Source organism: Mobula birostris, chromosome 24, assembly GCF_030028105.1.
Source record: "Mobula birostris isolate sMobBir1 chromosome 24, sMobBir1.hap1, whole genome shotgun sequence".
NCBI lineage: Eukaryota > Metazoa > Chordata > Chondrichthyes > Myliobatiformes > Myliobatidae > Mobula > Mobula birostris.
In genome coordinates this window covers 62,199,235-62,224,027 of record NC_092393.1, presented here as the reverse complement: position 1 = coordinate 62,224,027, position 24,793 = coordinate 62,199,235, and the positions used below count along the sequence as shown (strand labels likewise).

The window sequence follows — 24,793 nt, the reverse complement described above, 5'->3', positions numbered from 1 at the left end:
GACAAACAAGATTATGCTAGAATTGAACATGGCACCAGTCAGATTACAGCTGGAATACTGGTACGTTCACAGCGTAGAGGATCTTGGAGCTTTAATAGGGATGTTGTAGATAAGGAAAAAAAAGGATAGGCTGTGAGATCTTGTCTGGGACAGACAGCTGAGGGGTAGCTTAGTTAATGTGTACAAAATTACAAGGGGCCTAGAGAGAGTCACTCAGAAAGCTCCATCATGGGCACTAGCCTTCATAGTACCCAGGACATCTCCAAGGAGCAATGCCGAGAAAAGGTAGCATCCATCATCAAGGATACCAGTCAGCCAGGTCATGCCTTGTTCTCACGGCTATCATCTGGAAGGAGGTATAGAAGCCTGAAGGCACACACTCAATGATTCAGGAATAACTCTTTCCCCTCTGCCATCTGATTTCCAGGGAATGGATACTGAACCCATAAACACTACCTCACCTTTTATTTCTATTTTTGCTACACACACACACACTCACACAGCAACTAGTTGTGTTTTCTATTATCACATATTGTATTGTACTGCAAAGACAAATTACTCAACTAATGCTGGTGATATTAAACCTAATTCTAACACTATTTCCCTTAGAGGGGTCAACGACAAAGACGCACATCGGCAGGAAGAAAGGATGAAGAAAAAAACTCAGTGGCAGGGATCTGTTTGATGACTCGGTTTACAGAGAGGAGACAGGAGAATGGGGTTGAGAGGGATAATAAATCAGCAATGATGGAATGGTGGAGCAGACCCAAAGGTTGAACAGTCTGGTTCTGCTCCTACGTCTTTTGGATTTGCACGCTGAAACTTTATACGGCATTGGTCAGAGCGCATTTGGAGTATTGTGAGCAGTTTTGCACCCCTGGATGTGCTGGCATTGGAGAGAGTCTAGAGGAGGTTCACAAGAATTATTCCAGAAATGAAAGGGTTAGTGTATAAAGAGTATATGATGGCTCTGGGCCTGTATTCCCTGGAGTTTAGCATGAACAAAATTAGTTAAGACCCACCTTGAAGAACTGCCCAAAAATACTGTAACCCATTCTTGCTTGTGCAAAACTTCCATTGACTAAAGCAGTAACACAATCAGCTCAAGTTGTTTAAGTCTAACTAGAGCCAGGGTTTCTAAACTTTTTTGTGCTATGGACCCCTACCATTAACTGACAGCCCACAGACCCAAGGTTGGGTACCCCTGAACTAGAGGAAGTCTTTGCCACTTCCTACCAAGCGGCTTAATACAGGAATCAGCAATAATGCCCAGGAAATCCAATAGTTTGTTTTGACCAAGAGGAATCTGATCCCTTACCTGTTCCAAAAGTTCTTCAATTTTCTCCGTTAGGACCTGACCCTTCTCTTCATTTTTACTCACAGGCCCTCCAGTCTACAAAATGAAAACCAGAATTACCAACATCAGCAAGACCTTCGAACCAGCTCCATAAGACAGATGTCTCTTTCCCACCTCTACATAGTAATCACAACCCCACGATCACAGCAACGCACGCCTCTACAGACTTACCGTGGCTCCTGTCGTTGTGTTCTGAGACAGTGCGAGTCGAGCATGACCTCGACGGATCCGCCGCTCCACATCTGCCATCAGGTTCTGAAGGTAGCGCAAGAAATCCTTCTCATAACCCACCTTCATGAATCGAGAGCTCTTCTCGTAACTGTGTGAGGAAAGCAGAACAATAACACATCTGCTCCACGTGCAGACACTTCGAGGCCCCCCTCAGAAAGTGAGATACTTACTACTTCCGCAAGTTATCGTCATGAATTTTCTCACAAGGACCTGCAAAAAAATCAAGTAAAATCATCAGTCATACTTTTCACACAGCAAGGACTTTATCCAGCCTAATAACAACTTGATTTCTGTGAGCCCCAGTGTTAACATAAACATAACACCAAATGAAGTTTGCAGATGACACAAAGGTTGGTGGTGTTGTGGATAGTGTAGAGGATTGTCGAAGATTGCAGAGAGAAATTGATAGAATGCAGAAGTGGGCTGAGAAGTGGCGGATGGAGTTCAACCCGGAGAAGTGTGAGATGGTACACTTTGGAAGGACAAACTCCAAGGCAGAGTACAAAGTAAATGGCAGGATTCTTGGTAGTGTGGAGGAGCAGAGGGATCTGGGGGTACGTGTCCACAGATCCCTGAAAGTTGCCTCACAGGTGGACAGGGTAGTTAAGAAAGCTTATGGGGTGTTAGCTTTCATAAGCCAAGGGACAGAGTTTAAGAGTCGCGATGTAGTGATGCAGCTGTATAAAACTCTGGTTAGGCCGCACTTGGAGTACTGTGTCCAGTTCTGGTCGCCTCACTATAGGAAGGATGTGAAAGCATTGGAAAGGGTACAGAGGAGATTTACCAGGATGCTGCCTGGTTTAAGGAGTATGGATTATGATCAGAGACTGAGGGAGCTAGGGCTTTACTCTCTGGAGAGAAGGAGAATGAGAGGAGACATGATAGAGGTATACAAGATACTACAAGGAAAAGATAGAGTAGATAGCCAGCACCTCTTCCCCAGGGCACCATTGCTCAGTACAAGAGGACATGGCTTTAAGGTAAGGGGTGGGAAGCTCAAGGGGGATATTAGAGGAAGGTTTTTTACTCAGTGGTTGGTGCATGGAATGCACTGCCTGAGTCAGTAGTGGAGGAAGATACACTAGTGAAATTTAAGAGACTACTAGACAGGTATATGGAGGAATTTACGGTGGGGGGTTATATGGGAGGCAGAGTTTAAGGGTCAGCACAACATTGTGGGCCAAAGGGCCTGTACTGTGCTGTACTGTTCTATGATCTATGAAGTGATACAATTACAACCTTTAAAATACATTTGGACATACTTGGATAGGAAAGATTTAGAGTGATATGGCCAAACAAGCACATGGGGCTGTTCAGGTAGGCTGGGGCAAAGGGCACTTTTCCATGCTTAATGACCAGGTTTCAAATGCTCAGTTCCCTGAGAAGGAAAACAATTTAGTTACGGCCAGATTTTTTAAAAAAACTATCAATTTTATAAGAGGGCAAAAGAGAGAGAGATCTTCATGGAGTAGATTAACAGGTCAGCACAACATTGTGGGGCAGAGGGCCTGTACCAAACCGACTGATAGAGGTTTATTAATAAAACACAAGAATATATCCGCAAACATCACGTTAACTTTTAACAGCCAATTGCAATAAAGGCAACTAAAGTACCTCTGTGACCCTTCCCCCACCCAGGTAATGATAAATGTGTACTGGAAATTGCAATGCATTTGTTCCCCGTCTCCCAATGAAATATCTAGGTAGCCACTGCCTCTCTTGGAAACATGACGCATATAGTCAATTATAACTATTACAGCAAAGTAAACAAAGACACTTTCTGCTCTAAGAGGTAAGTTGGCTTTTAACTCCTTACTTTGATAGAATTGCCACTGCAATGCCCATTACAAATTTGGGGTTTGTCTAACATTGGTCGGGTCGGCCATGGATGCTGCATCCTAGCTGTAATTCACAAGCCAGAACAGTACAATATGGAGAGCAAGCTGATGCCATTGTAGTAGGCACCCCCTTCCCACATAGCGGATGAATGCAAAGGAGCAGCAGCGACCAGTACAGTTTGGTACCAGCAGCGTCGCAGGAGTTGCCAGTCAGCGTTGAACTCAACGTAGGGCTGCCTCAGCGACTCCAACTGCGTTTTTCCCCTTGGGGTTTACTCCTGAAGCCTTCCCCATAAGTGGGCATAGCTGCAAGGCAACAGAGATTTGAATTCAGAGTTTTTTTTCTCCTAGATGAGCTGCCAACCATGGCTGACGAGCCCCATCTGCCCAAAGTGACTGGTTTGAAGGTGCCAGTGACCTGCCTTTGTCCTTTCTCCTGTCAGTAGAAACTGTTCTGCTGGGCTTAGTAGTTAAGAAACAAGTGAAGGTCAGGAGCTGGACTTGGCTGTCAGAGACTATTTGAGATGGCCGCCGCTGGGAGCATTTAGTAGGTCATGGGAGCAACCCCCTCCCCCCACCCCACCAAGCTGGTAATAAGTGGACAAAAGCTGATGCAACAACATGCATTAAAAACTGTTTTTGTCAAGGTGTGATGATTGTTCTGTATTTAACAGTTTCTGATGAGGTTGTAGAGAACGTTAACCTGGTTGGAGGGCAACCACAGGACAAGGAAACAGCAGAAATAAAAGTCTCTCCCACTCCCACGTTGTGTCTGCTGAGATCAGAGTTGTACATCCTCAGAAAGTTACAACCTGTATTAATGATTTAGATAAAAAGACAAACTTCTGTATTGAAATTTGCAAAGCCAGAAGGTTGAAGATGATACAAAGTTTGCAAAGGGATGTGAAAGAGTTAAGTGAATTACCAAGATGGCTGCAGATGAATTACAAGCTGGCAACATAAAATGATCAAAACAGTCAGTAACATTGCCATTGCAATGTGATTCAATTTGTGATAAAACTACCAAACACTGATGCAAACAGAGCACTGGAAATAAAGACAGCACAAGACTGGCATGCAAATAGGTAAGGAAGATGGAATGGAAAACAGGAAAAATACAAAGCAGGTCTGGTCACCCCCACGGAAAGAAAAAGTTAATGATTCACTTCAATGAGAATTGAGAAAAATCAGTGAACAACTCATTTAAATATGAGTGAAGAGAATTAAAGGAATGAGTACAGTTTAATAAAAATCACAGCCACTCATCAGGCGGTGTGAACAGAAGGAACAAAGAAAAAGCAGGGGAGTGGAAAATGTACGGTATACACTAGATCAAGTTTATGCCATGTACCCCCATCATGGCCCCTAGGTTGGGAGCCTGACAGTGAATGGTCAGAGACTTTTCCAGGGGTGAAATGGCTAATTTCCAATAACCAATTTCCCCCAGGATCAATAAAGTATGACTATGACTAATACAAGGAGAATGGAGTAAAGTATAGGGTGGATGTGAGAGACTAGTTTGGTTGTTGCTGTTTCTTTCCCCAACACACAGAGGTGGATGTGTGGAACACGCTGCCAGGGGTGGTGGTAGTAGCAGCAGATACATTAGGGACATTTAAGAGACTCTTAGACAGGCACATGGATGACAGAAAAATGGAGGCTTTGTGGGTGTGAAGGATTAGCACAACATCGTGGGCTACAGCGCCTATATTGTTCTATGTTGGAGATTACATGCTGGATGGTAACTCTTGCTGCAGTCTAGGACTCTGGTGAAAATACCTGGAGTACTGTCTACAGTATCATAGATTACAGCATGAAACAGGCTCTTCAGCCCACGCCAACCCATTTTACATACCACGTCCAGAGGAGACACCAGTTTGCTTGGAGAAAGAATAGAAAAGCAGCGAGCGGGTCAATCGGCACATTGTGTGTGCCACAGTCCCAAGGAAACATTGGATTGCACATAATTAGGCAGTTGGCAAGAACCAATTTTTAAAAAAAGTACACAAAATACTAGAGGAACTCAGCAGGCTAGCCAGCATATGGAAAAAAAGTACAGTCAACATTTTGGGTAGAGACCCTTCTGCAAATGCTGCCTGGCCTGTTGAGTTCCTCCAGTATATGTATGTTGCTTGGATTTCCAGCATCTGCAGATTTTCTCGTTTCCAATTTTAAAAAGTTCAGTTTAAGTGGAGCAGCCATTGTGTGAACGGGACAGTGGGGAGTTGGGCTTTGGCGAGGAAAGCTAAGCTACGGGTAGGTTTTTTTCCATTTCTTTTCTTGTCGCACATTTAGAGCAATAGGGATGCCAGACAGGATAAAGGAATGCTGCTCTTGCAGGTTGTGGGAAAAAAGGGAGATCTTCAGTATTCCTGACGACTACACCTCCAGCTGCAGTTTCTAACAGACCATATTAAGGAGTTGGAGCTGGAGCTGGAGCTGGATGAACTCCGAATCAGTCAGGAGGCTGTGGGGTTGAGGGATATGACATATGTAGTTACACCTCAATTGCCTAAGTGCACGACACAGGTAACTGGGTGACCGTCAGAAGGGGGAAAGGAGCAAGACATCCGCTGCAGAACACCTCTGTGCCCAATCCCCTGAACAACACGTGAGGGGGGCACTGGAGGAGAGGAGAAATTATCCAGCAGAGGAAAGCCACAGTGGTCAGGTGGAACTGAAGAATAATTTATGACCACATTAATGGGGCTATTTTAGACCGTCCAACAGTCGTGGGATTTAAAAGAACAAATTTGTAGAGATCGCAGACTGTTGGAAGAAACACAAGGTTGTTTCCACATTGACTGGGACTCCCACACCTAAAAGGCGGCATGAAGTTACTCCAGCAGACAAGATGAAGAAGAACCCTAAAGGATTAATGTTGAAAAGCATGGACAGAGTGGATGTGGCAAAGTTGTTTCCCATGATGGGGGAGTCCAGTACGAGAGGGCATGACTTAAGGATTGAAGGGCGCCCATTCAGAACAGAAATGCAAAGAATTTTAGTCAGAGGGTGGTGAATCTATGGAATTTGTTGCCACAGGCAGCAGTGGAGGCCAAGTCATTGGGTGTCTTTAAGGCAGAGATTGATAGGTATCTGAGTAGCCAGGGCATCAAAAGTTATGATGAGAAGGCGGGGAGGGGGACTAAATAGGAGAATGGATCAGCTCATGATAAAATGGCGGAGCAGACTCGATGGGCCGAATGGCCGACTTCTGCTCCTTTGTCTTATGGTCTTATGATTATACAAATATGTCAAGAGATAAAAGGATACAAGGGACAAAACTGGTCCACTAGATGATCAGAAAGGTAATCCATGTGTGGAACCAAAAGAAATGGGAGGGATCCAAAATGGATTCTCTGCATCTGTATTTACTCAGAGAAAGTCTACAGAAGTGAGGCAAAGCAGCAAGATCATGAACCCTATACAGATTACAGAGGAGGAGGGATTTGCTGTCTTGAGGCAAATTAGGGTGTTTAATTCCCCAGGACCTGACAAGATGTTCGCTCAGACCCTGTGGGAGACAAGTACAGAAACTAGTGACAGGCGAGGTACCAGATGTGTGACTAATGTTGTTCTGCTGTTTAAGAAAGGCTCTAATAATGAACCAGGAAACTATAGGCCAGAGAGCATAACATCAGTAGTGTAACAACAGTATTGGTAGATATTCTAAGGGACTGGATATTTGGATAGACAGGGACTGATATGGATAATCAGCATGGCTTTGTGTGTGATAGGTTATGTCTAAGCAATCCTAGGTTTTTCAAAGAAGCTGAAAGGAAAGTTGATGAAAACAAGGCATCTACATGGACTTTAGCAAGGCATTTGACAATGTCCTGCGTGGGAAGCAGGTCAGGGGTCAGACACTTAGCATTCAGGATGAGGTAGTAAATTGATTAGACACCGGCTTTGTGGCAGAAGCCAGAGAGGTTGTCTCTCTGATGTGAGGCCTGTGTGTGCCACAGGGATTGGTGCTATAGCAATGATCTGGATGATAATGTGGTAAACTGGATCAGTAAATGTGTGGGTAACTACAAGATTGAGGGTGTAGTGGATAGCGAGGAAGACAATCAGAGCTTGCAGTAGGATCTGGACCAGCTGGTGAAATGAACTGAAAAAATGGCATTTGGAATTTAATGTAGACAAGTGCAAAGGTGTTGCACTTTAGTAAGACCAACCAGAGTAGGTCTTACACAGTGAAGGGTAGGGCACTGAGGAGTGTGGCAGAACAAAGGGACCTAGGAATGCAGGTCCATAATTCTTTGAAAATGATGGCACAGGTACATAGGATCGTAAAGAAAGCTTTGGGTAGATTAACCTTCATAAATCAGTACATTGAGTACAGGATTTGGGATGTTATGGAGAAGTTGTACAAGACATTGGTGAGGCCTAATTTGGAGTATTGTCTGCAAGTTTGGTCACCAACCTACAGGAAAGATGTAAATAAGATTGAAAGAATACAGGGAAAATTTACCACGATGATGCCGGGACTTGAGGACAGTTATAGGGAAAGCCTGAATGGGTTAGGAATTTATTCTCTAGAATGTTGAAGACTGAGGTAAGATTTGATAGAGGTGTATAAAATTATGAAGGCTATAGATAAGAGTAAAGGTAAGCCGGCTTTTTCCATTAAGATTTGGTGAGACTACATTGGATCATGGGTTAAGTGTGAAAGGTGAAATGTTTAAGAATAGGAGGGAGAATTTCTTCACTCAGAAGGCGGTGAAACTGTGATATGAGCTGTCAGCAGAAGTGGTGGATGTAGGGTTGATTTCAACATTTAAGAGAAATTTGGATGGGTACATGGATGAGAGGGCTATAGTTCAGGTGCAAGTCAGTGGTTCAACATGGACTAGATGGGCCAAAGACCTGTTTCTGTGCTGTAGTGTTCTGTGACTAACCATTAACCACACATTTACACTAATCTTACATTCACTTATTTATTCTTCCCATATTCTACCACTCACCTATATATTGGGGACAATTTACAGTATCTAATTGCACAATTGTTAAGTTTGCTAGTCGTTAGACTGCTTGCTGGGATGCAACAGCTGAACCCCACAGAAAGAACTTGGTTAAAGATCTCTGGGTTGCAGGAGGAAAACAGAGCACCTGGAGGACAACCACAGTCACAAACATGTGAAGTGCAGCACCCAGGATCAGGATTGAACAGTCTCTGGCAACGTGAGACAGCAGATATACTGGTCTGCATTAGTGTGGATTCACCAAGTCTGAGCCTTTAGATAAGGGGGCTGCTCTACAAATAGGTATTGAATAGACACCCTAAATGAATTGGCAAAATGAGAACCTAATTAAAATATTACATATTAAATATGTTTGAAAGATTTGAATATTAAAGATTAGCTTCATCACTTGAAAACATACAATAAAATGCATCATCTGCATTCATGATCACAATCAAAATATGTGCTTATTATCCTCCTGCTACCAGATATTAAGCACATGCTGATCAAATAAGATGAATGAATAGGGACAGTCCGCAAGAGTCGCTTCCTCACAACTTACTTACACTGTACATCTTTGGAATGGAAGCAAACTAGTGAAGAGGACAAAGTTAAAATAAGGACTGGTCATTTCAAGACCCAGATGTGGACAGTGGACTATGCATCACTGGGATGCCCCACAGAGAAAAAGCCATCAACCACAAACCCATTAACCTGGGCCTCACTTTGTTGTTGGCTGCCAAAGGTCTGTATTTTGGTGCTGAATATATTCAGTAATTCAGTCTCCACTTGAAGTAGCAGATTTCAAAGATTCTTGATGATCCGGGAAGAAATTCCCTGTATTCTGGTCTGAAGTAGAAAATCCCTCATTCTGAAACTTTGCTCCCAGAGGTTCCCAACCTTTTTTATGCCACGGACCAATACTATTAAGCAAGCGGTCTGTGATTTGCACCCCAGGTTACAAATCCCTGCTCTATTATTTAGAAAGACACCAACTTCCCCAAGGGAATGATAGAGGTATACAAGATATTAAGAGGAATAGATAGAGTGGATAGCCAGCACCTCTTTCCCAGGGTACCACTGCTCAACACAAGAGGACATGGCTTTAAGGTCAGGGGTGGGAAGTTCAAGGGGGATATTAGAGGAAGGTTTTTTATTTAGAGTGGTTGGTGCATGGAATGCATTGCCTGAGTCAGTGGTGGAGGCAGATACACTAGTGAAATTTAAGAGACTACTAGACAGGTATATAGAGGAATTTAAAGTGGGGCGTTATATGGGAGGCAGGGTTTGAGGGTCGGGACAACATTGGGGGCCGAAGGGCCTGTACTGTGCTGCACTATCCTATGTTCTATGTTGAAACACCCACTCACACCTACCTGGAAGAAGCCCACCACAGTGGCAACAGTTGCTCATCACAAGGGGAGGTAAAACTATTTGGGGAACTTTAATTTGGATGCAGTCCACCTGGGAGCAGCAGCAGCCCTCAAGCACTCAGGGCTTTGCTGCACATTGCTCAAGATTGGTGCCAATTATCAATGCAGTTCCCACAGCATTCTCTTATCTCACTCCAATCCATGGCTAGTTTTAAATGGCAGGTCAGTCACACACTTCCTCAGCAGTAAACATTCACAAAATTGTTACTAAATTAAGCAATCTTACCCAGATCAGAACGTGTATTCGTAAATAATTCAGCTGGACAGAATCCACACAGGAAGTATTTACACACCTGTAAAGATAAGACATGCCTCAGTAACAGTTTGTGTTCACTTTCTGCACTGCTGCCCATCCCATCCCTGTAAAATGTCCTACTGTCCTTCTCAAGTCACTCAACAACTCAGTGACAAAAGGTCCAAAGAGAGAAGAAACATTCAAGGTCTGAGCTATGGAACAATTAGTTCTAGGAAAGGTCCTCATGGAACGCTGGCCAATTCCAGCCAGGTTGTCCAGTCCGGACCAAAAGCCAATGCAGTGAACAGCTATCAGCCAGTAAGGAATTTCTAAAGGCTGATCACTCAGGGGTGTCTAGCCACAGTAACCTTTCCCCCTCTTGCTTCTGCAGTATCTATTTTTTCAAAGACTTTCCTCACAGCACACCTTCAAGAATTACAAAGATCTGCACATTGAACCAAAATAAATTCCTCACCTGCCTGACCCGTTTTAAACAGTGACCTCTTGTTTTAGATCCTGCATGACGGAACATTCAGTGACATCCACCCTATCAAGAGTTGTCAGGAAATTATACATTTTAATCCCAGGCCCCATGATCCCCAATAAATGAAAAAATTCAGTTTCCCTTTGAAAGTCAGGCAGCATCTGATGGGATTTCTCTTCCTCCTGCACTGTGTGTGTTGCTCAGTATTTCCAGCTTCTGCAGAATTTCTTGTTTATCAATTTCCCTTATTGGTTTTCCCTCCACAGATGTTGCCTGACCTGGTGCGTTCCTCCGGCAACTGTCACCTTTTAAGTGTCCAAGTTCCAGTCTATAATTTAAGTTGTAAGAGGCCAGAATCATTCAGTAAATCTAAAAAGTTCTAATCCAATATTTTGTGTGCTGCCCAATATCGAAGATGTTTATCAAATGAGTCAGTAACCTTTACCCACGGGAGCTTCTCACTAAAACTCAGGGATTAATGGCTGCAGGAAATAATCAAGTGAGTTAAAGAATTTTCAGGTACCACCTAACCTACTAGTCATCTCTAAGGTTTTACAACCTTAACACAAACACTGTTGTAAAGATAAGTGAAGTGACTGAAAATCAACAGAAAACAAGAGCTCACCCTTGAAGACTACTGAACAAAAAGGTTTGCAACATAAAAGCAAAGTTACAATGATGTGCAAATGCAAGGAACTTAGTTTAACAGACCTTGATTATGATTCCCTGTTCACACCCAACTCCTGAGCAGGCCTACACTGACAACAAGCTGACAGAGGCGCTGTGGGTGGATACACCTGTCTGAGCTAAAGTATCACCATCATATGTGCCATGTTGTATGATGTGGGTGATCATAGTCTATGACTGTGACTGTTCTTGGAAAATTCTACAGAAGAGGTTTGCCATTGCCATCTTCTGGGCAGTCTCTTTGTAAATCAGGTGACTTCAGCCATTATCAATACTCTTCCGAGACTGACTGTCTGACATCAGTGGTTGCGTAACCAGAACTTGTGATATGCACCACCTGTCCCCATGGCTTCATGTGACCCTGATCCAGGGGAAGGTGAGGGGAGATAAGCAGGTGATACACCTTGCCCAAGGGTGACCTGTAGAGGGAAGGAGTGCCTTACACCTCCTTGTACCTCCACTCTGCCACCCAAGTGAAGCACAGAGGTGACATGCATGGCGGTCTCGGGAACAAAAACCAGAACACAATAGATTGCGGATCTGTGGAATTCGTTGCCACGGAAGGCTGGAGGTCAAGTCATAGTGTGAATTTAAGGGAGAGATTGGCAAGTGAGTTGAGGGTTAAAGGGAAAGGCAGGAGAATGAAGTTTAAAAAAATAAATCAGCCATGAGTGAATTGTAAAACAGACTTGATGGGCGGAGTGACTTCTTTCTGCTTATGTATTTTATGGTGTTACGATGTAACACTCTCATGATGCTGACATTAAAAAGTAAACCACACTGAGTCTGCAGTATTGTGTAATTTATTCAGCTGGACTTACTCCAAGCACTAAGAGGAAGCTACAATCAGGTTTATTATTACTAACATATGTCATGAAATTTGTTGCTTTGCAGCAGCAGTGCAAACATAAAAATAGTGTAAGTTACAAAAACATATAAAAATGTTCAAAAAGATAGCAAAATAATGAGGTAGTGTTCATGGACCATTCAGAAATCTGATAGCAGAGGGGAAGAAGCTAAGTTTGCATTGATCAATAAGCAAAAAAATGCAGCTAATAGGGGAAAAAACAATTAGACAAAGATGCCAGAAATAGTTCCCAGATGATTCCCGGGACCACTTCACAGCCTTCAGGCATGGGGGTAAGCCTTTGTACTGAGAAATTTCTTCACTCAAACAAAATCAAAACTGATAGGAGAGATAGATATGGAGAAAACAATGTTAAGGCATTGAGTAGGCTAGAAAGTCCCATTCCTAATTACATGCAATAGTATCTGTGAACAGATCACATTTGACATAGAAACAAAGAAAATAGGTGCAGGAGTAGGCCATTCGGCCCTTCGAGCCTGCACCACCATTCAGTATGATCACGGCTGATCATCCAACTCAGAACCCTGTACCTGCCTTCTCTCCATACCCCCGATTCCTTTAGCCACAAGGGCCATATCTAACTCCCTCTTAAATATAGCCAATGAACTGGCCTCAACTGTTTCCTGTGGCAGAGAATTCCACAGATTCACCACTCTCTGTGTGAAGAAGTTTTTCCTAATCTCGGTCCTAAAAGGCTTTCCCTTTATCCTCAAACTGTGACCCCTCATTCTGGACTTGCCTAACATCGGGAACAATCTTCCTGCATCTAGCCTGTCCAATCCCTTTAGGATTTTATACGTTTCAATAAGATCCCCCCTCAATCTTCTGAATTCCAGACAGCATAAGTCTAGTCGATAGTCTTTCAGCATATTTTCATCCCAGGAATCAATCTGGTGAACCTTCTATGGCAAGAATGTCTTTCCTCAGATTAGGGGACCAAAACTGCACACAATACTCCAGGTGTAGTCTCACCAAGGCCTTGTACAACTGCAGTAGTACCTCCCTGCTCCTGTACTCGAATCCTCTTGCTATGAATGCCAGCATACAATTCACCTTTTTCACCGCCTGTTGTACCTGCATACCCACTTTCAATGACTGGTGTACAATGACACCCAGGTCTCGTTGCACCTCCCCTTTTCCTAATCAGCCACCATTCAGATAATAATCTGTTTTCCTGTTCTTGCCACCAAAGTGGATAACCTCACATTTATCCACATTAAATTGCATCTGCCATGAATTTGCCCACTCACCTAACCTATCCAAGTTACCCTGCATCCTCTTAGCATCCTCCTCACAGCTAACACTGCCACCCAGCTTCGTGTCATCCGCAAACTTGGAGATGCTGCATTTAATTCCCTCATCCAAGTCATTAATATATATTGTTAACAACTGGGGTCCCAGCACTGAGCCTTGCGGTACCCCACTAGTCACTGCCTGCCATTCTGAAAAGGTCCCGTTTATTCCCACTCTTTGCTTCCTGCCTGCCAACTAATTCTCTATCCACATCAATACCTTACCCCCAATACAGTGTGCTTTAAGTTTGCACACTAATCTCCTGTGTGGGACCTTGTCAAAAGCCTTTTGAAAATCCAAATATACCACATCCACTGGTTCTCCCCTACTCACTCTACTAGTTACATCCTCAAAAAATTCTATCAGAGTCGTCAGACATTATTTTCCTTTCACAAATCCATGCTGACTTTGTCCGATGATTTCACCACTTTCCAAATGTGCTGTTATCACATCTTTGATAACTGACTCCAGCAGTTTCCCCACCACCAACGTTAGGCTAATCGGTCTATAATTCCCCAGTTTCTCTCTCCCTCCTTTTTTAAAAAGTGGGGTTACATTAGCCACCCTCCAATCCTCAGGAACTAATCCAGAATCTAAAGAGTTTTGAAAAATTATCACTAATGCATCCACTATTTCTTGTTCACTAACCTTCAGAACAGGTATGATGAAATGTCACCGATCTCAAAAATTAATGGTGTCACTTTACATAATTGCTGTTTAGCTACAAAAGTTTGTGGGGCTCATCGTTACACTGATAAACTTCTTTTCTGCTGTTGCTCAAGTGACAGTATTACCCACCAGCTGCCCCCCCAATTTAGATCAAGGCACCACTAGGAACAAATCAACTTAGATTCACTGATTTGCAATGAAGTTTCGAAAATGCGTCCATTACACAAGTTTCAAAAACAAACCAATACATCAGGAATCCCCTGAGGAACTCAGGCTGGAGGTTGCGAACACAGGTTCTTTTTTTATGAATGAATCAAGCATTCCCTGGCAGGAAGTTTACTTTCCTTTAATTCCCGATAGAGCTGCCGAGTTTCTGCGGTTGTTTTTAAATCCGTAGGTTGAACGGATGAATAATGAACCCATCGAAGGCCGAATAGGGACAACGGTTGTCTCAAAGGTCGACAACCCCGCCCCGGGCCGCCGAGTGTTAATGACCTCTTTCCCCCCACCCCCGCCCGGTCCATCCCCGTCCCTACGAGGGACTGGCCCCACAAAGAAGTTCCCACGGCCCGGGATTCAGTAGAACACATATCCCAGGCCAGACCTTCTCCACCCTCGCCCTCTCGGACGCGGCCCCGGCCCCGCTCCAGCCATTCCTCCGCCCCGAGGGCCCAAGGCCCGAGGCGCGGCCGGACGTCCGGTAACCACCTCCCGCCCGGTACCGTCCGGGGAACTCACACTGTCGTCATCCCAGCGGACGTTCTGCCTCTTCTCGTCCGGGGCCAGGTTGCGGTCGCGGCCCATCAACTCGTCCAGTAGCTGTGCGTTCGACAACATGTTGGCGCCGTAAAATGGCGATGCGTCTGGCAAGCTCCCACACTGCACTGCCCGTCCCGCCCTGCCGCGCGCCACAAGCCAGTCTCACTGCGCCTGCGCCTTCCGCACTCTCAGGGCGCGCATGCCCCGTTGCTCAGCAACGCGTCAAATATGTTGTGTCATGTGATCAAGCGTGGAGCGCGCCCCCCACCTTTTTCCCGTTTCACCATGGTCCAGTACACGCCCGAGGGGCCGAATGTCCCCGCGCCTCGGCTTTCACGTCTCGTTTCCAACGCCTGCGAAATGTGAACAGAACGACAGAGGCTGAGGGGAGACCTCCGAGAGGTTTTCAAAGTTATGAGAGGCACAGATAGGTAGAAATGTCTAACACCACAGACGTACTTTTAAGGTTAGAAGGGGAGTGAAAGGCGATGTCAAGGGAGAGTGTTGGAACAGGTCAGGATCAGAATCAAGTTTATTATCACCGGCATGTGTCAATAGACAATAGGTGCAGGAGTAGGCCATTCGGCCCTTCGAACCTGCAGCACCATTCACTGTGATCATGGCTGATCATCCACAATCAGTACCCTGTCCCTGCCTTCTCCCCAAATCCATTGACTCAGCTATCTTTAAGAGCTCTATCTAACTGTTTCTTGAAAGAATCCAGAGAATTGGCCTCCACTGCCTTCTGAGGCAGAGCATTCCACAGAATCACAACCCTCTGTGTGAAAAAGTTTTTCCTCAACCCTGTTCTAAATGGCCTACCCCTTATTCTTAAACTGTGGCCTTTGGTTCTCCTCCAACATCGGGAACATGTTTCCTGCCTCTAGTGTGTCCAATCCCTTAATAATCTTATATGTTTCAATCAGATCCCCTCTCATCCTTCTAAATTCCAGTGTATACAAGCCCAGTCGCTCCAATCTTTCAACATATGACATTCCCACCATCCCTGGAATTAACCTCGTGAAACTACGCCGTACTCCCTCAGTAGCAAGAATGTCCTTCCTCAAATTTGGAGACCAAAACTGCACACAATACTCCAGGTGGGGTGTCACCAGGGCCTTGTACAACTGCAGAAGGACCTCTTTGCTCCTATACTCAACTCCCCTTGTTATGAAGGCCAACATGCTATTAGCTTTCTTCACTGCCTGCTGTACCTGCATGCTTACTTTCAGTGACTGATGAACAAAGACACCCAGATCTCATTGTACTTCCCCTTTTCCTAATTTGACACCATTCAGATAGTAATCTGCCTTCCTGTTCTTGCCACCAAAGTGAATAACCTCACATTTATCCACATTAAACTGCATCTGCCCACTCACCCAAACTGTCCAAGTCACCCTGCATTCTCTTTACATCCTCCTCACATTTCACACTGTCACCCAGCTTTGTGTCATCTGCAAATTTGCTAATGTTACTTTTAATCCCCTCATCTAAATCATTAATGTACATTGTAAATAGCTGCGGTCCCAGCATCGAGCCTTGCAGTACCCCACTAGTCACTGCCTGCCATTCTGAAAAGGACCCGTTAATCCCTACTCTTTGTTTCTGTCAGCCAGCCAATTTTCTATCCACGTCAGTACCCTACCCCCAATACCATGTGCTCCAATTTTGCCCACTAACCTCCTACGTGGGACCCTATCAAAGGCTTTCTGAAAGTCCAGGTACACCACATCCACTGGCTCTCCCTTGTCCATTTTCATAGTTACATCCTCAAAAAATTCCAGAAGATTAGTCAAGTATGATTTCCCCTTTGTAAATCCATGCTGACTCGGACTTATCCTGCTACTGCTATCCAAATATGCCGCGATTTCATCTTTTATAATTGACTCCAGCATCTTCCCCACCACTGATGTGAAACTAACTGGTCTATAATTCCCTGTTTTCTCTCTCCTTCCTTTTTTAAAAAGTGGGATAACATTAGCTACCCTCCAATCCACAGGAACTGATCCTGAATCTATAGAACATTGGAAAATGATTACCAATGCATCCACGATTTCTAGAGCCACCTCCTTAAGTACCCTGGGATGCAGACCATCAGGCCCTGGGGATTTATCAGCCTTCAGTCCCATCAGTTCACCCAACACAATTTCTGCCTAATGAGAATTTCCTTCAGTTCCTTCGTTATCCTAGGTCCTCAGGCCACTATTACATCTGGGAGATTGTTTGTGTCTTCCCTAGTGAAGGCAGCTCCAAAGTACCTGGTCAGCTTGTCTGCCATTTCCTTACTCCCCATAATAAATTCACCCGTTTCTGTCTTCAAGCACCCAACTTTGGTCTGAGCTAATTTTTTCCTCTTCACATACCTAAAGAAGCTTTTACTATCCTCCTTTATATTCTTGGCTAGCTTACCTTCGTACCTCACCTTTTCCCCCCGTATTGCCTTTTTAATTATCTTCTGCTGCTCCTTAAAATTCTCCCAATCCTCCGGCTTCCCACTCGTCTTTGCTATGTTACACTTACTGTCCTTGACTTCCCTTGTCAGCCACGGTCGCCCCTTACTCCCCTTAGAATCTTTCTTCCTCTTTGGAATGAACTGATCCTGCACCTTCTGTATTATTCCCAGAAATACCTGCCATTGTTGTTCCACTGTCATCCCTGCTAGGGTATCTTTCCAGTCAACTTTGGCCAGCTCCTCCCTCATGGGTCCATTGTCCCCTTTGTTCAACTGTAATACTGACACTTCCAATTTTCCCTTCTCCCTCTCAAATTGTAGATTAAAACTTTTCATATTATGGTCACTACCTCCTAATGGCTCCTTTACCTCGAGTTCCCTTATCAAATCTCAGTCATTACACAACACTAAATCCAGAATTGCCTTCTCTCTGGTAGGCTCCAGTACAAGCTGCTCTAAGGATCCATCTCGGAGGCAGTCCACGAACTTCCTTTCTTGGGGTCCAGTACCGACCTGATTTTCCCAGTCTACCTGCATGCTGAAATCCCCCATAACAACTGTAGTATTACCTTTGCAACATGCCAATGTCGTGAAGTTTGTTAACTTAGCAGCAGCAGTTCAATGCAATGCATAATATATAAGAAGAAAAGATAATAAATAAATCAATTACAGTATATGTATATTGAATAGATTAAAATGGTGCAAAAAAATGAAATACTATACATTTAAAAAGCGAGGTAGTGTTTAAGGGTTCAATGCCCATTCAGAAATTGGATGACAGAGGGGAAGAAGCTGTTCCTGAATTGCTGAGTGTGTGCCTTCCACCTGATGGTAACAGTGAGAAAAGGGCATGCCCTGGGTGCTGGAGGTCTTTAATAATGGACGCTGCCTTTCTGAGACACTGCTCCTGGGTACTTTGTAGGCTAGTACCCAAGATGGAGCCGACTAAATTTACAAGCCTCTGCAGCTTCTTTCAGTCCTGTGCAGTAGCCCCCCCACCCCCCCCAATACCAGACAGTGATGCAACCCAGTGGTTACCAGGAGCAAGCAATTTCTCGCATTTTTAAAATTTTTATTTATTATTATTATTATTTTATCTGCTAGATTATGTATTACATTGAACTGCTGCTAAGTTAACAAATTTCACGTCACATGCTGGTGATAATAAACCTGATTCTGATTTTAGACACTTTTAGATAGACACATCAGAATTCGGTTTGTCAATTCAACACTACTAACAGTTGTTGTGACAACACACATCAAAGTTGCTGGTGAACGCAGCAGGCCAGGCAGCATCTGTAGGAAGAGGTACAGTCGACGTTTCAGGCCGAGACCCTTCGTCAGGACTAACTGAAGGAAGAGTGAGTAAGGGATTTGAAAGTGGGAGGGGGAGGGGGAGATCCAAAATGATAGGAGAAGACAGGAGGGGGAGGGATCATCCCTCCCCTGGCCTGCCTGGCCTGCTGCGTTCACCAGCAACTTTGATGTGTGTTGCTTGAATTTCCAGCATCTGCAGAATTCCTGTTGTTAACATTTGTTGTGAAATGTTTTTGCAGCAGCGGTACAATGCACGACATAATAAGTTACAAAAGTAAATACTGTAGTGCAATAGAGGAATATCAAGGTAGTGTTACCTTCTTCAGAGGTATGATGGCAGTGAGGGGGGAGAATATGTAGGGAATGGATGATACACAGGAGGAGAACATCTAGAATAAATTGGGATCAAGATTGGCAAAACATCTTGGGCCAAATGCTGTGTTCAGCCCTCTACTGTTCTGATTTGCAGAATTTCTACCCCTTGACCAGGTTCCCTCCCTTATCCCCACAATCAGGCCAACATTTGCTCCTCTCGCCTCCCATTTCAAGCTCCCACCTTGCAACCCACCTTTCCCTTAGATCCAGCCATCCCCACCCTGGGCCTACCCTGACTCCCCCTCCCCACCCTGGGCCTACCCTGACTCCCTCTCCTCACCCTGGGCCTACCCTGCCTCTTCCCCATGCTGGGCCTGCCCTGCCTCTTCCCCACGCTGGGCCTACCCTGACTCCCTCTCCCCACCCTGGGCCTACCCTGCTTCTTCCCCACCCTGGGCCTACCCTGACTCCCTCTCCCCACCCTGGGCCTACCCTGACTCCCCCTCCCCACCCTGGGCCTACCCTGACTCCCTCTTCCCACCCTGGGCCTACCCTGCCTCTTCCCCACGCTGGGACTGCCCTGCCTCTTCCCCACCCTCCCCTTCCTACTTACCCTTCCCTTCAGTTCCACCCCTTCCTCTTTGGCTCACCACTAATCCACACCTTTATCTCTGACACTCTAAATCAACCCCTACCCCAAATTTGTGCCCCCCCCGCACCATGTTATTTCTTGATGGGTACATGTGGGGGTGAATAATGCAGCTGGGATGATAATGATTCATGCAAGCGTTTATATCACTCAGCCATACACGTACACCCAACGAAACAATGTTCCTCAGACCAAGATGCATAACAGTACATATAAATCACACACATAACACAAAAAGTAATATTACCACAAATAAATTAACAAATAATAAGGTGCATTTATGACACGAGTTAAAAGTAAACAGTGTAACACTACTGGCACTTCATGTGTGATGCAACCTGGGTGGTGGCAGGGAGTTCGGTAGTCTCATGGCCTGGAGGAGAAGCTGTTTCCCACCCTAACATTCTTGTCCTAATGCCATGGTATCTCCTTCCTGATGGTAGGAGATCAAAGAGGTTGTTGGACAGGTGCGAGGGATCATCGACAATGCTAAGGGCCCTGCTTACAAATATCTCTGATAGGTGGAAGAGAGACCCAGATGATCCTTTCAGCAGTCCTCTCAATCCATTGTCGGGGCTTGCAGTCAAGTGTTTTTGCAATTCTCCTACCAGGAGGTGATGTACCAGGTCAGGACACTCCCAATGGTTCTCCTGTAAAAATTGGTTAGAATGGGAGGAGGGGGGAAAGAATCACCTCAGGAGGTGGAGACACTGCTGTGCTTTCTTGACCACAGGGATGAATAATTAATAATAATTATAAGAATAATTATAATATTTGAGTTATCAAATGAACAATTATAAGAGTTATAAAATTACAGCAACAAATGATCTTCTGGTAGGTCGAGCAGCATTTAGAAGGGAAAAAGAAATGATGATATTTTTGGCTGAAAGGTTGGATCAGGCTCCGCACTGAAATCTCTTCGAGGTACAGTATGCCCGTCTTTCAAGAAGGTTTTATCCTTGCAGATTCCAGCATCTGCAGTCTCTTGTGTCTCTGTCTCCACCGAGCGAGATAGGACTTTTCTCTTTGGAGTGAAAGCGGATGAGAGGTGACTTAATAGAGGTGTGTAAGAGGCAGAGATCAAGTGGGCAGCCAGTGCCTGCTTCCCAATATGAGGGCCATAATTTTAAGGTGATTGGAGGAATGTATAGGGGGATGTCAGAGGTAGGGTTCTTACACAGAGAGTGGTGGGTGTGTGTATGGAACATGCCACAGGGATGGTTACTTGAATTTTATGAGCAGTAGCTTGAAGACAGTTGGGGGTCCCCTGCTGACCAGAATCAACCCTACCGAGCGAAGCATCTTCAGAATTGTCTTGAAGATCCTCTTGACGCTGTTGTTGTGTGATACATTTTGTGAGTTTGACCATGGTTTTCTTCACAAATAGATTCTAGGAAACCTAGTATCTAGCAACGGTGGTTTGCTGTTGCCTACCGTTGGGCGAACTAAAGAAATTGCCATGTCTCTTCCCAAATGTTCATCCGCCTGTACTATAGCCGTTGACATTTGAGGTCCTAGCTCATCCGCCTTCTCCATCATAAGTTCATTTACCGAACCTGCCGGATCTGCCGTTGGCCTTCGCTCGTATCCTGAGCAGGAACCCCTTGCAGGTGCTATCGTTCCGGGTCAGAGCGGCCCTGGGAGCAATGAATGACTAAGGGGTAACTCCACTTTCCCCAAAACTCTGGAAGTCCCCAATCAGAGCCTCATCACCGGTTGCAATTTAGAGTCATACCCAGGCCATATCATGTAGAAATGAAATTTAACTCTCTGAAGGATGCCTTGATAGAATCAGCAAAGTCAGTGATTCCTAAAAGAGAAAAAAGTACAAAGAATAAATGGATGACAGATGAAATCAAAATTCTAATGGAAGATAAGAGATGGAAGAAAGCAAATCCTAAAGAATATAAGTTCTTAGATAATAAAGTTAAACACTTATGTCAAAAAGCCAAAGAAGAATGGTTAAACCAGGAATGTGAGCAAATAGAAAGAATCCCTATTACTGATCCAAAAAGGTTACATCAACAAATCAAGAATATCACTGGTAAAAAGCTCCTCTGTTCTTCAGGTGGATGTTTGAAAGCGAAGGATGGTACCATTATCATGGAAAAAGATGAGATTATGAACAGATGGACTGAGTATATTCAGGAATTGTTTGAAGACGATCGAGGTGAAAAACCAGAAATTAAGAAAAACATTGAAGGTCCAAGTATTTTAAAATCTGAAGTTTGTAATGCAATAAATACGATGAAGAAAGGAAAGGCAGCAGGTCCTGATGAATTAGTAATAGAACAAATTATCACCCTTGAAGATTATGGAATTGAAAAACTTACTGATTTAATCAATGACATTTATGAGACCGGAATAATACCAGAAGAGATGAAAAAATCAGTATTTATCACTCTTCCTAAGAAACCTGGAGCAATAGAATGTGAATTACATAGGACCATAAGTTTAGTGAGTCATATCACCAAGATACTTCTAAGAACTTTGATGACAAGAGCTAAAAGTAAGATACAAGCTGAAATAGGCAAAGAACAATGTGGTTTTGTGAAAGACAAAGGTACAAGAAATGCAATATTGATGTTAAGGATACTATCAGAACGAGCTATTCAAGTGCAAAAAAATTTGTTTGTTTGTGTTATCAACTACACAAAAGCATTTGATAAAGTGAAGCACAATAAGTTATTTGAAATATTACAGGAAACTCTAGATCTAGATTCGAAAGACCTCCGTCTAATCAGAAATCTGTACTGGGAACAAACTGCCGCTGTAAGAATAGATGGAGAAGTGAGTCAGTTTACGAAAATCAAGAGAGGCGTTAGACAAGGGTGTGTTTTCTCCCCGATTTATTTAATGTGTACAGTGAAACAATATTACAAAAAATAAGAGACATCTTGGGAATCAAAGTTGGCAGTGAAAACATCAATAGTTTCAGATATGCAGATGACACTGTGTTAATTGCAAGTACGGAGGAAGAACTACAAAATTTAATTGATACAGTTGTTGAAGAAAGTGCAAAAATGGGTCTGTCTATCAATTGCAAAAAGACAGAATGTATGGTGATATCCAAAAAGAAGGAGAATCCGATCAGCAGGCTGAGAATAAATGGGGAAGACATAAAACAAGTACAGAACTTTCGCTACTTAGGAAGCTGGGTGACATCAGATGGCAGGTGCGACATGGACATCAAAAGAAGAATAGGGATGGCGAAAGACACCTTTACGAGAATGAAGTGTATGCTGACCAATACTAAACTAGGCATGACAACCCACTTCAGAGTACTGAAATGTTACTTTATCCAGTTATATTATATGGCTCAGAATGTTGGACAATATCTATTAACATGTGGAAACGAATTGAAGCAGCAGAGTTGTGGTTTTTGAGGAGGATGCAAAGAATATCATGGACGAAACGAATATCTAACGAGGATGTCATAAACAGAGCAAACACAAAAAGAGAAATAATGTATGAGATCATGAAAAGGCAACAACTTCATTGGACATGTGATTAGGAAAGAGGAGTTAGAATGCACGATAATTACGGGAAAGATTGAAGGGGAGAAAGCAAGAGGAAGACAAAGACAAATGATGCCAGAGAACTGGAAATGAATACCAATGAGTTGATCCACTTGACTCGAAACAGGAGTGTGTGGCCATGGCAGTCAAAGCTCAAACTGGGCATGGCACCTGATGATGATGATGATGACAGGGGTGGTGGTAGAGGCAGATACATTAGGGAGATTTAAGAGAGACCTGAGATAGGCATGTCAATGAAAGAAAAATGGAGGGTATGTCAGTTGATCTTATAGTAAATTATAAGGCCGGCACCACATCATGGGCCTAAGGGCTTGTGCTATCGACCACAACGTATAGGAGCAGAATTAGGCCATTTGACCCCATCAGGTCTGCTCCACCATCATGGCTGATCCATTTTCCCTCTTAAGCCCAATCTCCTCCCTTCTCCCCATATCTCTTCATGTCCTGACTAATCAAGAATCTATCATCTCTGCCTTAAATATACCCAAAGACTTGGCCCGCACAACTGCCTATGGCAACAAATTCCACAGCGTCACCACTCTATGGCTAAAGAAATTCCTCCTCATCTCCGTTCTAAAAGGACACCCCTCTATTCTGACACTGTGCCCTCTGGTCTTAGGCTCCCCCATATAGGAAATATCCTCTCCACATCCACTCTCTCAAGGCCTTTCACCATTCGATAGGTTTCAATGAGGTCACCCCTCATTCTTATGAATTTCAGTGAGTAGAGGCCCAGAGCCATCAGACACTCCTCATGACAAAACTTTCAATACTGTTCTGTAATGCTCTATGTTCCTTATAAAACTAGATCATAGCCTTGGGAATAAGACAACATCGGAATGGGAGAGGAATACACTGTTAGAGCAGGAATGGGAATGAGTCAGGGCAGGAGTTGATGAAGGGTCTGGTACTGGAGCAGGAACAATGAGCTCAGGAAACTTGGGGGGGTGGGTGGGGAGGCTGTGGAATGGATCAGTGCCAGTCGGGACACAAGGGGGATTCCTCCTTAGCTCCGCTGATGTTTAAGATTATCCTGTCCACAAATGCAAAGGAGAACAAAATAATTGTGACTCCAGATCCAATGTGGCACAAAAAAACCACAAAAGATAAAGAACACAATAATAAAAAATACAACAAATATAAATACATAAGATAGTTTCTATACATCGATCGATTGTCTGTCCATAGAGTGAGGCTAGGCTGTACGCAAGATGACTGACAGGAGATAATAAAGCAGTGGTGGAGTTAGTGGGTGGAGGTGTTGATCAGCCTTACTGCTTGGGGAAAGGAACTGATTCTGAGTCTGGCTGTCCTGGCGTGGATGTTACATAGCCTCTTTCCTGATGGGAGTGGGACAAACAGTCCATGAGCCGGGTGGGTGGACCCTTTAGGTTGTTACTAGCCCTTTTCCAGCATCATTCTGTTTACACTGCATGTCTTTGCTGGCAGGTAGGCTGCGCCTGTTGATGCATTGGGCAGTTTTGACCACCCGTTGTAGAGTTTTCCTGTCTGCCCCAGGGCAGTCTCCGTACCAAGCAGTGACGCAGTGTCTCAGGATGCTCTCCACTGCACATCTGTAGAATGACGTGAGTGTGGATGTGCAGACTCCAGCTCTCGTCAAACTCCTCAGAAAGTAGAGGGGTTGGTGAGCTTTCCTAGCTGTGTTGGATGTGTTCTGGGACCATGATTCAGCCTCAAACACT

The 24,793-nt window shown here is 44.2% G+C and overlaps 1 protein-coding gene across 1 annotated transcript in view; it reads right to left on the bottom strand.

The window, feature by feature from the left end:
- The window catches only part of luc7l3 (LUC7-like 3 pre-mRNA splicing factor), a 38,615-nt gene extending 23,646 nt beyond the window's left edge, over positions 1 to 14,969 (bottom strand). Inside the window, exons 1-5 of the mRNA XM_072242477.1 lie at positions 14,798 to 14,969; positions 10,050 to 10,116; positions 1,759 to 1,798; positions 1,529 to 1,676; positions 1,319 to 1,393 (exon numbers count right to left, since the gene is read on the bottom strand). Of these exons, the coding sequence (XP_072098578.1) occupies positions 1,319 to 1,393; positions 1,529 to 1,676; positions 1,759 to 1,798; positions 10,050 to 10,116; positions 14,798 to 14,896 (429 nt within the window). The 5' untranslated portion in view covers positions 14,897 to 14,969. The remainder of the gene's footprint in view (positions 1 to 1,318; positions 1,394 to 1,528; positions 1,677 to 1,758; positions 1,799 to 10,049; positions 10,117 to 14,797) is intronic.
- Between the last annotated feature and the right edge of the window lie 9,824 nt (positions 14,970 to 24,793).